Below are 13,397 nucleotides of genomic sequence, written 5' to 3'. Positions count from 1 at the left end.
GTGTATGTATGTATGTGAGTATGTATATATGTATGCATGTATGTATGTGTACGTATGTATAGGTGTATAATGACCATGGGAGGAGGGCTAAGATAGGCAGTCTACAGTTACAGCATGGGCCATCAATATCCACCTACTTTTCCCACTTTATTGGGGAAAGCTCCTAGACACTTTATAATGGGTTAGTTGGACAAGACTGAAAATCAACTGAACAACAACAGAGCTTAAGAGACAGGACGCATTTCTGACCATCCCTCCCCAGACAGATGCCAGCAGGGAAGGTCTGAAACTTAAAGAAGAGCTCATGATAGATGGGGACAGGGCAGCAATTACTAGGGCCTCAGTCCAAATTTTCCTCCAAATCACATTCTCTGGTCCCTGGAAAAGGAGAAATCATGCATTTTGGCCCACAGTAAATGCTAAGAAAGAGAGTTATGTTGTCATCTTTCTTAGGTTAGTGAGGGCTGCAGGGCTAGGATCATCAGAGATCTGAGCTAGTACAGCACCCACGGCACCTGAGATGGGATGGAGATTCAAAGGTGTCAAACAACCATCTGTCTCTACTCTGGCAAAAGTTTTCTCTAGGTCTGCACCAATCTCCTCACTGAGCTGTGAGGGTGTATGGTTCCCAGTCACGACATTTTCTGAGACTATACCTGGCTGCTTTGATCCTGGTTAGTGGAAGTAGGGTAGGATGGATGTTTTCCAAATCCCCTCTCTGCTGCCAGGCTCACAATTCCTACAGAGCCAGAGAACAGATTCTGCCTTATGGCAGGTTACCCAGGCAGGCATAGACCCACTTGCTAATGCCTCAGCCTCCGCTTTACTTGCACTAAGCCATTCAGTTAGGAACAGCTGGAAAAGGAGGTTCACAGTTCCTTTGTCCCCACTTACTCCTCACTTCTCTCTTGGGGAAGCTGCAAGAAAGTCCATCCAGCGAAACAGAAAAGCCTTTTCCCAGGCTGCCTTCCCCACCCACCACCCCACCCCACCCCACCCCTTGCCTGGAAGGCACTCCTCCTCCTCTCCAAGCCCTAGGTTCCCTCAGAGCTCAGCTCAGATGCCACCTCATCCATGCAGCCTTTCCTGATCCCCTGGCTTTGAGGGCCTCCCTGAACCAGAAAATCATGTATTTTGTACTGAATTATTTTGTGGCTATTTACTTGTGTACATGTTGTCTCCCCCTAAGGAACGCATGCACTTTGGGGCTTGGGGCCTATCATTTTTGTCTTTACATCCAGAAGACCCAGCACAGTGCCCGGCACATGGTGGACATTCAATGAATGCTGGCTGATCGATCCGTCCATTGATTAAGTGACAACTGCCTGCCCCAGTAAGTACCACAGATCCAGGGCACCTGAGCCAACAAAGGCCAAGGCTGGAGAGCAGCTTTCTGTCTCTTCTAAACAGGAGCAAAGAAGGTGCCTAAGCGTCCAGGTGGCCTTCCTGCTTTCCAAAGCAGGGAGTGCATAGGGATTCTCTGCTCTTGTTCCTGCCTTCGCTCATTGGTTTGTGCCTGGCTTTGCCCAGCATCACCGACCTGTGCCAGTCACAAAGCCAGGGGATTGGTTCATATGACAGTGTGGCATTGGACAGATTCTTTAGTGTTTTCTACACACAACTAAGCTGTCTGTGCAAAGGGCTGCTTAAGGAAACCTGCTCCTTGTCGACATGCAGGGAAAAGCACTTTGCAGAGGAGGGGACACTCTAAGGGCTCAGTCATCCCAGACCCCTAACCCTCTTGACTTACTGGATTGCAAAGAGAGACAAACTTTGGAGTTGCTGTTTATTTTCCACCCTTTATTCCAAGACCATTTTTCTGTACAGAAACAACAGAACTATTTCACAGAAGAAGCCATATAAAAATACATGTAACATAATACATCCATAAGTACAAGGGTAGGAAGACCTGTACAGGCCATGCTTGTTCCGGGAAGAAGGGGAAGGTGAAGGGAGAAAAGTCAAATGAGGAGGGCTCATTTCCAGAAGCAGCTGAGAACGGGAGTCCCCACTAAAGCATCTGGGGCAAAGGCCTAAGAGGCCCGAAGGGAAAGGACCAAAGTCCGGAGGAATAAGCAGCATTGAGAGAAAAGGCCTCAGAGGCCGAGCCCCAAGGTCCCCAGCTGGGAGGTGTGACTCAATCCACCTCTTCAATGGTGGGTCCGGGGGTGGGGTTGGTCTGCCGGGCTGGGCCCCACAGCTGCTCCCCGAAGCAGGTGCCCCGGGTGCCCGGTAGAGCTGGGCAATGATGGGATGGCACAGGCGTTCCAACTCCTTCTTCTGATGTTCGTACTCCTCCTTGTCGGCCAGTTGGTTGCCCTCCAACCAGGAGAGGACCTCCTGGCACTTCTGCAGCACCTTCCTCCTGTCTTCTTCCTCGATCTTGTCCCGAAGGCCGTCCTCTTGCACGGTGCTCTCGAGGTGGAAGACGTAGGCCTCGAGGGAGTTCTTAGCAGCTACCCTCTCCCGCTGAGCCTCGTCCTCGGCCTTGTACCTCTCGGCCTCCTGCACCATCCTCTCCACCTCCTCCCTGCTGAGCCGGCCCTTGTCGTTGGTGATGGTGATCCTGTTGGCTTTGCCCGTGCTCTTGTCCGTGGCTGAGACGTTCAAGATGCCGTTGGCGTCGACGTCAAAGGTGACCTCGACCTGGGGCACCCCCCGCGGCGCAGGGGGGATGCCCGACAGCTCGAAGCGTCCCAGCAGGTTGTTGTCCCGGGTCATGGCCCGCTCCCCCTCGTACACTTGGATCAGGACGCCCGGCTGGTTGTCCGAGTAGGTGGTGAAGGTCTGCGTCTGCTTGGTGGGGATGGTGGAGTTTCGCTTGATCAGGGTGGTCATCACCCCGCCCGCCGTCTCCAGGCCCAGGGACAGGGGAGCCACGTCGAGCAGAAGCAGGTCTTGCACCTTCGCGGACTTGTCCCCCATCAACACGGCCGCCTGCACCGCCGCCCCGTAGGCCACGGCTTCGTCGGGGTTGATGCTCTTGTTCAGCTCCTTGCCGTGGAAGAAGTCCTGCAGCAGCTTCTGCACCTTGGGGATGCGGGTGGAGCCCCCCACCAGCACGACGTCGTGGATCTGGCCCTTGTCCATCTTGGCGTCCCGCAGGGCCTTTTCCACGGGCTCCAGGGTTCCCCGGAAGAGGTCGGAGCACAGTTCCTCGAAGCGGGCCCGGGTGATGGTCGTGTAGAAGTCCACCCCCTCATAGAGGGAATCGATCTCCAGGTTGGCCTGGGTGCTGGAGGACAGCGTGCGCTTGGCGCGCTCACAGGCTGTCCGCAGCCTCCTCAGGGCCCGCTTGCTCTGACTCAGGTCCTTCCTGTGTTTGCGCTGGAACTCTTGCACAAAGTGGCTCACCAGCCGGTTGTCAAAGTCCTCCCCGCCCAGGTGGGTGTCCCCGGCAGTGGCCTTCACCTCAAAGACGCCACCGTCGATGGTGAGGATGGACACGTCGAAGGTGCCGCCCCCCAGGTCGAAGATGAGCACGTTGCGCTCCCCCTTGCTCGACCTGTCCAGCCCGTAGGCGATGGCCGCCGCCGTGGGCTCGTTGATGATCCTCAGCACGTTGAGCCCCGCGATGGCCCCCGCGTCTTTGGTGGCCTGGCGCTGCGAGTCGTTGAAGTAGGCTGGCACGGTGATGACCGCGTTGCTCACCGGGTGCCCCAGGTAGGCCTCCGCCGTCTCCTTCATCTTGCTCAGCACCATGGAGGAGATCTCCTCCGAGTAGAAGGCCTTGCTCTCGCCTTTGTAGGACACCCGCACCTTGGGCTTCCCGCCCTCACTCACCACCTGGAAGGGCCAGTGTTTCACGTCCGCCTGCACCACCTCGTCGGAGAACTTGCGCCCGATCAGCCGCTTGGCGTCAAAGACGGTGTTCTGCGGGTTCATGGCCACCTGGTTTTTGGCCGCATCGCCCACCAGCCGCTCGCTCTCCGTGAAGGCCACGTAGCTCGGCGTGGTGCGGTTGCCCTGGTCGTTGGCGATGATCTCCACCCTGCCGTGCTGGAACACGCCCACGCACGAATAGGTCGTGCCCAGGTCGATGCCGATAGCCGTTCCCTGGGGGGTACCCATGGCTCAGGGACACCCGCCCTCCTTCTCTCCGGCACTGGACGGGGACGAGCTGCCTCTGCGGGGCTCTGCGCGGCTCCTGGCACAGCCGCCGGATACCAAGAAGTGCTGGGCTCACACACGGCGGGAGGGTTCCCCCGACTCTGGTCCTCCTGGTTCTCGGTGTCTCTGTTCACTGACGGAAGGACGGACGCTGCTGCTGGTGCCGCTGCTGGAGGGAGTGGGTCCTGGATCTCGGGCGGGCCTGCAGCTGGGTTTCGGATCCTGCTACTCTCTGCGCTTTCTCTCAGCTGGGATGGGTGTGTTGGGCTCTGCTCGGGGCCGGCCTCTTTATCCTGTGGCCCGGGACCCGCCTCCTCTCTCCGCCTCCGCCCGCGAACTTTCGGGCACCTTCTCGGGGAGTCCGGAACCCCGGAGAAAGGCTCTGGAGGAGCCCGCCCCTCCGCCCGACAGAGACCAATGGGAAGCAGGGACTCGGCTCCTCCGGAACCTTCGCGGAGTTTCGGGGAGCCCTGGGACTGGTCAGGGAGTCGGCGGGGCCGGCCAGGTAGCAGGGGCCGGGCCGGGGCGGGGCTTGTGGAGACGACAGCGGCTTAGGGGCTTAGCCCGCGGGGTCGCAGCCGCTTCTGTGAACGAGTCTTTCGGGGTCACCTTGTCCTGGGTTCGGGGGCTAAAGGATCGTAGGTTCCTGGGCGCAGGAACTGCCCCGGAGCCCGGGAGGCCAGGCCGGCCGTCTGGAACTCCCGGAGCGTTGCCCTCGGAGAGTGGGTCCCGCCAGAGCTTGAGCCTAGCTAGCTTCAGGAGGGCGGCCGAATGCTTGGCTCTGGTGCAGAGGCTTTGGGGCCACCGGTCCCGGCGAACCTTTACTCAGAGAAGGCGGCCCGGGAGGTTACCCAGCAGTCGCATTGGTGGTTCAGTGGTAGAATTCTCGCCTGCCACGCGGGAGGCCCGGGTTCGATTCCCGGCCAATGCAATCGAATCTTTTTTTTTTTTTTCCCCAATATATGCTTCCCTTGGCCTCCCCCGTTTTGACACCAAGACATCTCCCTCATCCCGTGCACTTGCAGTTTCACAAATCATTCACACACTCCTCGGTGTAGGATGCCACGAGGGCTTTTCCACCGCACGCCCGTATCACCTCTGATTCGCTTCCTTGCCCGGCTTCTTAGAGGAAAAAAGCGCTTCCCCTCTTACACCGCGACCCAGGTAGCTCCCTTACGATTTCCACGGGAACTCGGCACCCCGACAGCCGCAAACGTTCTTTGGTGGCCCGCTGGGCGGAGTCCCCTACGGATGAGTTACTTAGTCAGTGCTGACCCCCGGGAAGCTTGCAGCCTGGGGAAGGAGGAGAAGGCAGCAAAACATCTTTCCCTGACCGGGAATCGAACCCGGGCCGCGGCGGTGAGAGCGCCGAATCCTAACCACTAGACCACCAGGGAACCCGTATGTGCACTTCCACTCAGCACCCACACAGCTCAAATGCACCAGCCCGCTGCCCTCCTAACTACTCCGAATCCAAACTCCATGCGCCCAAACACCGGGCCCCTTCCCACGTCCTCTCTCTTCCTCTTCCTCCTCCTCCTCCTCTTCATCCTCCACTTCAGTCGCCAACCCCTTCACCCGACAGTTCCTTTCCGAACACCCAAAGCCCTCACCTCGCTTAAGAGGAACGCACGCGGACCAAGGGCGAAAGGAGAAGGAGCCTCGGGAGGCAGTCAAGGAGAGACCCACGACGCGACCCACAGGCTCCACGAAGCCCTAACCCGCCTCCGGCCACCCGGCCACGGGCTGAGAGAAAACGGACAGAAAGCTGTGCGGCCAACAGAAAGAAAAAGCTCAGTCTCGCCTCCCCGTCGGGGAATCGAACCCCGGTCTCCCGCGTGACAGGCGGGGATACTCACCACTATACTAACGAGGACGGCCGCAGGATGACGCTCTTCCCGCGCCCACCCATACATGCCCCGCGCGATCACACTGCTTTTGCCCACTTCACGCTTCCTTCCTCTTGTTCCCAAACACCGCCCAAGCCGAGTTCAGAGCAGGATCAGCCCCGGGACACCCTCGGCCGCTCTGTCACGCTCAGGCCTTCAGGTCAGGAGTCTTCCAATCGGATCGATAGTGGAGAGCAGCTGGCGCGCAGCGGCGCCTTGGAAAGTATCCGCGTGTAGTTCTCCAAATTGTGGGTATCCACTGTTTGGGACGCTTCTTGCCTCTTCACCTAGGAGTCCGCCAACACCATTTTTTCCGCCGTCGCATTGGTGGTTCAGTGGTAGAATTCTCGCCTGCCACGCGGGAGGCCCGGGTTCGATTCCCGGCCAATGCAAGAGTTTCTTTTCACGTCCAAATGTTTTCACAGAGACATGTTCTCTCTTTCGTGTGTAATGCTTAAAGTTTCTCATAAGATTCGTAATTTATGAGTCAACCAAATAGAAGCATAAAAATGCTTGCATATTTACCCATTACAAATTACGTAAATGTGCTTAAATATTTACTTATAGGTACACTGTTAGGTACTCTATTTCCTGACATTTTATATCGAAAAAGGCAAGGAATCAGACGAAACTCATCGAGACAATTAAGTAGCGTAAGTAAAACTCCCGGTTGCAAAAGATGTCCGCCGCTACTTAACACTCAACCCCCCACCTCCCACCAGCATGGAAGCATTTCTAAATTGCAATAACAAAACTCAGGGGAAAAATAATATAAAAATTCCTTTAGAAAGTATTACACCGATGGAGCCTTCATTGTATTCGGAGAGCTCCAATTGTAGGGACTATTCACTTCAATCAGACCCTCAATCAAGAAGTGTTTATTAAGAAAGGCTCTGTTGGTGTAGTTGTGGTTGGATGCCGTCATTCTTAAAAGCAATTTTGAACGATGCCCCCAAAATCATTAAACCCTGATCCATGGACGCCACTACCGGGCATACACTCAAAAAAACCCAAACAAACCTTAAAACTATTTGAAAAAGACAAGATGTGCAAAAACGTTTTTAACAACTCTTTTTGAAGAAACAAAGAACTGTTCAAGGTATGGTGTATTATTGTAAACCTAAAGAGTAAACAAAGATTGGTCCTTTGGACCAATGGAATAGGTCAGATGAGCCAATCCAGAACGTCGGTATGAGTTCACTCTTTCTTCCGCCGCGGGTGGGGGGAAAGCCTGAGCGTGACAGAGCGACCGAGGGTGTCCCGGGGCTGATCCTGCTCTGAACTCGGCTTGGGCGGTGTTTGGGAACAAGAGGAAGGAAGCGTGAAGTGGGCAAAAGCAGTGTGATCGCGCGGGGCATGTATGGGTGGGCGCGGGAAGAGCGTCATCCCGCGGCCGTCCTCGTTAGTATAGTGGTGAGTATCCCCGCCTGTCACGCGGGAGACCGGGGTTCGATTCCCCGACGGGGAGGCGAGACTGAGCTTTTTCTTTCTGTTGGCCGCACAGCTTTCTGTCCGTTTTCTCTCAGCCCGTGGCCGGGTGGCCGGAGGCGGGTTAGGGCTTCGTGGAGCCTGTGGGTCGCGTCGTGGGTCTCTCCTTGACTGCCTCCCGAGGCTCCTTCTCCTTTCGCCCTTGGTCCGCGTGCGTTCCTCTTAAGCGAGGTGAGGGCTTTGGGTGTTCGGAAAGGAACTGTCGGGTGAAGGGGTTGGCGACTGAAGTGGAGGATGAAGAGGAGGAGGAAGAGGAAGAGAGAGGACGTGGGAAGGGGCCCGGTGTTTGGGCGCATGGAGTTTGGATTCGGAGTAGTTAGGAGGGCAGCGGGCTGGTGCATTTGAGCTGTGTGGGTGCTGAGTGGAAGTGCACATACGGGTTCCCTGGTGGTCTAGTGGTTAGGATTCGGCGCTCTCACCGCCGCGGCCCGGGTTCGATTCCCGGTCAGGGAAAGATGTTTTGCTGCCTTCTCCTCCTTCCCCAGGCTGCAAGCTTCCCGGGGGTCAGCACTGACTAAGTAACTCATCCGTAGGGGACTCCGCCCAGCGGGCCACCAAAGAACGTTTGCGGCTGTCGGGGTGCCGAGTTCCCGTGGAAATCGTAAGGGAGCTACCTGGGTCGCGGTGTAAGAGGGGAAGCGCTTTTTTCCTCTAAGAAGCCGGGCAAGGAAGCGAATCAGAGGTGATAGGGGCGTGCGGTGGAAAAGCCCTCGTGGCATCCTACACCGAGGAGTGTGTGAATGATTTGTGAAACTGCAAGTGCACGGGATGAGGGAGATGTCTTGGTGTCAAAACGGGGGAGGCCAAGGGAAGCATATATTGGGGAAAAAAAAAAAAAAAGATTCGATTGCATTGGCCGGGAATCGAACCCGGGCCTCCCGCGTGGCAGGCGAGAATTCTACCACTGAACCACCAATGCGACTGCTGGGTAACCTCCCGGGCCGCCTTCTCTGAGTAAAGGTTCGCCGGGACCGGTGGCCCCAAAGCCTCTGCACCAGAGCCAAGCATTCGGCCGCCCTCCTGAAGCTAGCTAGGCTCAAGCTCTGGCGGGACCCACTCTCCGAGGGCAACGCTCCGGGAGTTCCAGACGGCCGGCCTGGCCTCCCGGGCTCCGGGGCAGTTCCTGCGCCCAGGAACCTACGATCCTTTAGCCCCCGAACCCAGGACAAGGTGACCCCGAAAGACTCGTTCACAGAAGCGGCTGCGACCCCGCGGGCTAAGCCCCTAAGCCGCTGTCGTCTCCACAAGCCCCGCCCCGGCCCGGCCCCTGCTACCTGGCCGGCCCCGCCGACTCCCTGACCAGTCCCAGGGCTCCCCGAAACTCCGCGAAGGTTCCGGAGGAGCCGAGTCCCTGCTTCCCATTGGTCTCTGTCGGGCGGAGGGGCGGGCTCCTCCAGAGCCTTTCTCCGGGGCTTCCGGACTCCCCGAGAAGGTGCCCGAAAGTTCGCGGGCGGAGGCGGAGAGAGGAGGCGGGTCCCGGGCCACAGGATAAAGAGGCCGGCCCCGAGCAGAGCCCAACACACCCATCCCAGCTGAGAGAAAGCGCAGAGAGTAGCAGGATCCGAAACCCAGCTGCAGGCCCGCCCGAGATCCAGGACCCACTCCCTCCAGCAGCGGCACCAGCAGCAGCGTCCGTCCTTCCGTCAGTGAACAGAGACACCGAGAACCAGGAGGACCAGAGTCGGGGGAACCCTCCCGCCGTGTGTGAGCCCAGCACTTCTTGGTATCCGGCGGCTGTGCCAGGAGCCGCGCAGAGCCCCGCAGAGGCAGCTCGTCCCCGTCCAGTGCCGGAGAGAAGGAGGGCGGGTGTCCCTGAGCCATGGGTACCCCCCAGGGAACGGCTATCGGCATCGACCTGGGCACGACCTATTCGTGCGTGGGCGTGTTCCAGCACGGCAGGGTGGAGATCATCGCCAACGACCAGGGCAACCGCACCACGCCGAGCTACGTGGCCTTCACGGAGAGCGAGCGGCTGGTGGGCGATGCGGCCAAAAACCAGGTGGCCATGAACCCGCAGAACACCGTCTTTGACGCCAAGCGGCTGATCGGGCGCAAGTTCTCCGACGAGGTGGTGCAGGCGGACGTGAAACACTGGCCCTTCCAGGTGGTGAGTGAGGGCGGGAAGCCCAAGGTGCGGGTGTCCTACAAAGGCGAGAGCAAGGCCTTCTACCCGGAGGAGATCTCCTCCATGGTGCTGAGCAAGATGAAGGAGACGGCGGAGGCCTACCTGGGGCACCCGGTGAGCAACGCGGTCATCACCGTGCCAGCCTACTTCAACGACTCGCAGCGCCAGGCCACCAAAGACGCGGGGGCCATCGCGGGGCTCAACGTGCTGAGGATCATCAACGAGCCCACGGCGGCGGCCATCGCCTACGGGCTGGACAGGTCGAGCAAGGGGGAGCGCAACGTGCTCATCTTCGACCTGGGGGGCGGCACCTTCGACGTGTCCATCCTCACCATCGACGGTGGCGTCTTTGAGGTGAAGGCCACTGCCGGGGACACCCACCTGGGCGGGGAGGACTTTGACAACCGGCTGGTGAGCCACTTTGTGCAAGAGTTCCAGCGCAAACACAGGAAGGACCTGAGTCAGAGCAAGCGGGCCCTGAGGAGGCTGCGGACAGCCTGTGAGCGCGCCAAGCGCACGCTGTCCTCCAGCACCCAGGCCAACCTGGAGATCGATTCCCTCTATGAGGGGGTGGACTTCTACACGACCATCACCCGGGCCCGCTTCGAGGAACTGTGCTCCGACCTCTTCCGGGGAACCCTGGAGCCCGTGGAAAAGGCCCTGCGGGACGCCAAGATGGACAAGGGCCAGATCCACGACGTCGTGCTGGTGGGGGGCTCCACCCGCATCCCCAAGGTGCAGAAGCTGCTGCAGGACTTCTTCCACGGCAAGGAGCTGAACAAGAGCATCAACCCCGACGAAGCCGTGGCCTACGGGGCGGCGGTGCAGGCGGCCGTGTTGATGGGGGACAAGTCCGCGAAGGTGCAAGACCTGCTTCTGCTCGACGTGGCTCCCCTGTCCCTGGGCCTGGAGACGGCGGGCGGGGTGATGACCACCCTGATCAAGCGAAACTCCACCATCCCCACCAAGCAGACGCAGACCTTCACCACCTACTCGGACAACCAGCCGGGCGTCCTGATCCAAGTGTACGAGGGGGAGCGGGCCATGACCCGGGACAACAACCTGCTGGGACGCTTCGAGCTGTCGGGCATCCCCCCTGCGCCGCGGGGGGTGCCCCAGGTCGAGGTCACCTTTGACGTCGACGCCAACGGCATCTTGAACGTCTCAGCCACGGACAAGAGCACGGGCAAAGCCAACAGGATCACCATCACCAACGACAAGGGCCGGCTCAGCAGGGAGGAGGTGGAGAGGATGGTGCAGGAGGCCGAGAGGTACAAGGCCGAGGACGAGGCTCAGCGGGAGAGGGTAGCTGCTAAGAACTCCCTCGAGGCCTACGTCTTCCACCTCGAGAGCACCGTGCAAGAGGACGGCCTTCGGGACAAGATCGAGGAAGAAGACAGGAGGAAGGTGCTGCAGAAGTGCCAGGAGGTCCTCTCCTGGTTGGAGGGCAACCAACTGGCCGACAAGGAGGAGTACGAACATCAGAAGAAGGAGTTGGAACGCCTGTGCCATCCCATCATTGCCCAGCTCTACCGGGCACCCGGGGCACCTGCTTCGGGGAGCAGCTGTGGGGCCCAGGCCCGGCAGACCAACCCCACCCCCGGACCCACCATTGAAGAGGTGGATTGAGTCACACCTCCCAGCTGGGGACCTTGGGGCTCGGCCTCTGAGGCCTTTTCTCTCAATGCTGCTTATTCCTCCGGACTTTGGTCCTTTCCCTTCGGGCCTCTTAGGCCTTTGCCCCAGATGCTTTAGTGGGGACTCCCGTTCTCAGCTGCTTCTGGAAATGAGCCCTCCTCATTTGACTTTTCTCCCTTCACCTTCCCCTTCTTCCCGGAACAAGCATGGCCTGTACAGGTCTTCCTACCCTTGTACTTATGGATGTATTATGTTACATGTATTTTATATGGCTTCTTCTGTGAAATAGTTCTGTTGTTTCTGTACAGAAAAATGGTCTTGGAATAAAGGGTGGAAAATAAACAGCAACTCCAAAGTTTGTCTCTCTTTGCAATCCAGTAAGTCAAGAGGGTTAGGGGTCTGGGATGACTGAGCCCTTAGAGTGTCCCCTCCTCTGCAAAGTGCTTTTCCCTGCATGTCGACAAGGAGCAGGTTTCCTTAAGCAGCCCTTTGCACAGACAGCTTAGTTGTGTGTAGAAAACACTAAAGAATCTGTCCAATGCCACACTGTCATATGAACCAATCCCCTGGCTTTGTGACTGGCACAGGTCGGTGATGCTGGGCAAAGCCAGGCACAAACCAATGAGCGAAGGCAGGAACAAGAGCAGAGAATCCCTATGCACTCCCTGCTTTGGAAAGCAGGAAGGCCACCTGGACGCTTAGGCACCTTCTTTGCTCCTGTTTAGAAGAGACAGAAAGCTGCTCTCCAGCCTTGGCCTTTGTTGGCTCAGGTGCCCTGGATCTGTGGTACTTACTGGGGCAGGCAGTTGTCACTTAATCAATGGACGGATCGATCAGCCAGCATTCATTGAATGTCCACCATGTGCCGGGCACTGTGCTGGGTCTTCTGGATGTAAAGACAAAAATGATAGGCCCCAAGCCCCAAAGTGCATGCGTTCCTTAGGGGGAGACAACATGTACACAAGTAAATAGCCACAAAATAATTCAGTACAAAATACATGATTTTCTGGTTCAGGGAGGCCCTCAAAGCCAGGGGATCAGGAAAGGCTGCATGGATGAGGTGGCATCTGAGCTGAGCTCTGAGGGAACCTAGGGCTTGGAGAGGAGGAGGAGTGCCTTCCAGGCAAGGGGTGGGGTGGGGTGGGGTGGTGGGTGGGGAAGGCAGCCTGGGAAAAGGCTTTTCTGTTTCGCTGGATGGACTTTCTTGCAGCTTCCCCAAGAGAGAAGTGAGGAGTAAGTGGGGACAAAGGAACTGTGAACCTCCTTTTCCAGCTGTTCCTAACTGAATGGCTTAGTGCAAGTAAAGCGGAGGCTGAGGCATTAGCAAGTGGGTCTATGCCTGCCTGGGTAACCTGCCATAAGGCAGAATCTGTTCTCTGGCTCTGTAGGAATTGTGAGCCTGGCAGCAGAGAGGGGATTTGGAAAACATCCATCCTACCCTACTTCCACTAACCAGGATCAAAGCAGCCAGGTATAGTCTCAGAAAATGTCGTGACTGGGAACCATACACCCTCACAGCTCAGTGAGGAGATTGGTGCAGACCTAGAGAAAACTTTTGCCAGAGTAGAGACAGATGGTTGTTTGACACCTTTGAATCTCCATCCCATCTCAGGTGCCGTGGGTGCTGTACTAGCTCAGATCTCTGATGATCCTAGCCCTGCAGCCCTCACTAACCTAAGAAAGATGACAACATAACTCTCTTTCTTAGCATTTACTGTGGGCCAAAATGCATGATTTCTCCTTTTCCAGGGACCAGAGAATGTGATTTGGAGGAAAATTTGGACTGAGGCCCTAGTAATTACTGCCCTGTCCCCATCTATCATGAGCTCTTCTTTAAGCTTTCAGACCTTCCCTGCTGGCATCTGTCTGGGGAGGGATGGTCAGAAATGCGTCCTGTCTCTTAAGCTCTGTTGTTGTTCAGTTGATTTTCAGTCTTGTCCAACTAACCCATTATAAAGTGTCTAGGAGCTTTCCCCAATAAAGTGGGAAAAGTAGGTGGATATTGATGGCCCATGCTGTAACTGTAGACTGCCTATCTTAGCCCTCCTCCCATGGTCATTATACACCTATACATACGTACACATACATACATGCATACATATATACATACTCACATACATACATACACACATACATACAGAATGATT

The 13,397-nt window shown here is 57.2% G+C and overlaps 1 protein-coding gene, 7 non-coding genes and 1 pseudogene across 8 annotated transcripts; 5 read left to right on the top strand and 4 right to left on the bottom strand.

Moving 5' to 3' along the window:
* Window positions 1-1,785: 1,785 nt before the first annotated feature.
* On the bottom strand, window positions 1,786-4,382 carry LOC118856774 (annotated as a pseudogene).
* Window positions 4,383-4,970: 588 nt separating this feature from the next.
* TRNAG-GCC lies at window positions 4,971-5,041 on the top strand. The gene has a single exon. It is a non-coding gene; the product is annotated as a tRNA-Gly (tRNA).
* A 394-nt stretch (window positions 5,042-5,435) lies between these two features.
* Window positions 5,436-5,507, bottom strand: TRNAE-CUC. Its single transcript has one exon. It is a non-coding gene; the product is annotated as a tRNA-Glu (tRNA).
* Window positions 5,508-5,914: 407 nt separating this feature from the next.
* Window positions 5,915-5,986, bottom strand: TRNAD-GUC. Its single transcript has one exon. It is a non-coding gene; the product is annotated as a tRNA-Asp (tRNA).
* Window positions 5,987-6,320: 334 nt separating this feature from the next.
* Window positions 6,321-6,391, top strand: TRNAG-GCC. Its single transcript has one exon. It is a non-coding gene; the product is annotated as a tRNA-Gly (tRNA).
* A 1,004-nt stretch (window positions 6,392-7,395) lies between these two features.
* TRNAD-GUC lies at window positions 7,396-7,467 on the top strand. Its single transcript has one exon. It is a non-coding gene; the product is annotated as a tRNA-Asp (tRNA).
* A 401-nt stretch (window positions 7,468-7,868) lies between these two features.
* TRNAE-CUC lies at window positions 7,869-7,940 on the top strand. Its single transcript has one exon. It is a non-coding gene; the product is annotated as a tRNA-Glu (tRNA).
* Window positions 7,941-8,335: 395 nt separating this feature from the next.
* On the bottom strand, window positions 8,336-8,406 carry TRNAG-GCC. The gene has a single exon. It is a non-coding gene; the product is annotated as a tRNA-Gly (tRNA).
* Window positions 8,407-8,932: 526 nt separating this feature from the next.
* Window positions 8,933-11,590, top strand: LOC118858163 (heat shock 70 kDa protein 6-like). Its single transcript, XM_036768625.1, has one exon. It carries the CDS (start codon window positions 9,307-9,309, stop codon window positions 11,239-11,241), a length of 1,935 nt encoding a protein of 644 aa, XP_036624520.1. The 5' UTR covers window positions 8,933-9,306; the 3' UTR covers window positions 11,242-11,590.
* The last annotated feature ends 1,807 nt before the right edge of the window (window positions 11,591-13,397 follow it).

Source organism: Trichosurus vulpecula, chromosome 7 (genome assembly GCF_011100635.1).
Source record: "Trichosurus vulpecula isolate mTriVul1 chromosome 7, mTriVul1.pri, whole genome shotgun sequence".
In the NCBI taxonomy this organism is placed as follows: domain Eukaryota; kingdom Metazoa; phylum Chordata; class Mammalia; order Diprotodontia; family Phalangeridae; genus Trichosurus; species Trichosurus vulpecula.
Note: the sequence above shows the minus strand (reverse complement) of the source record. Positions and strands in the feature narration are given on the sequence as shown.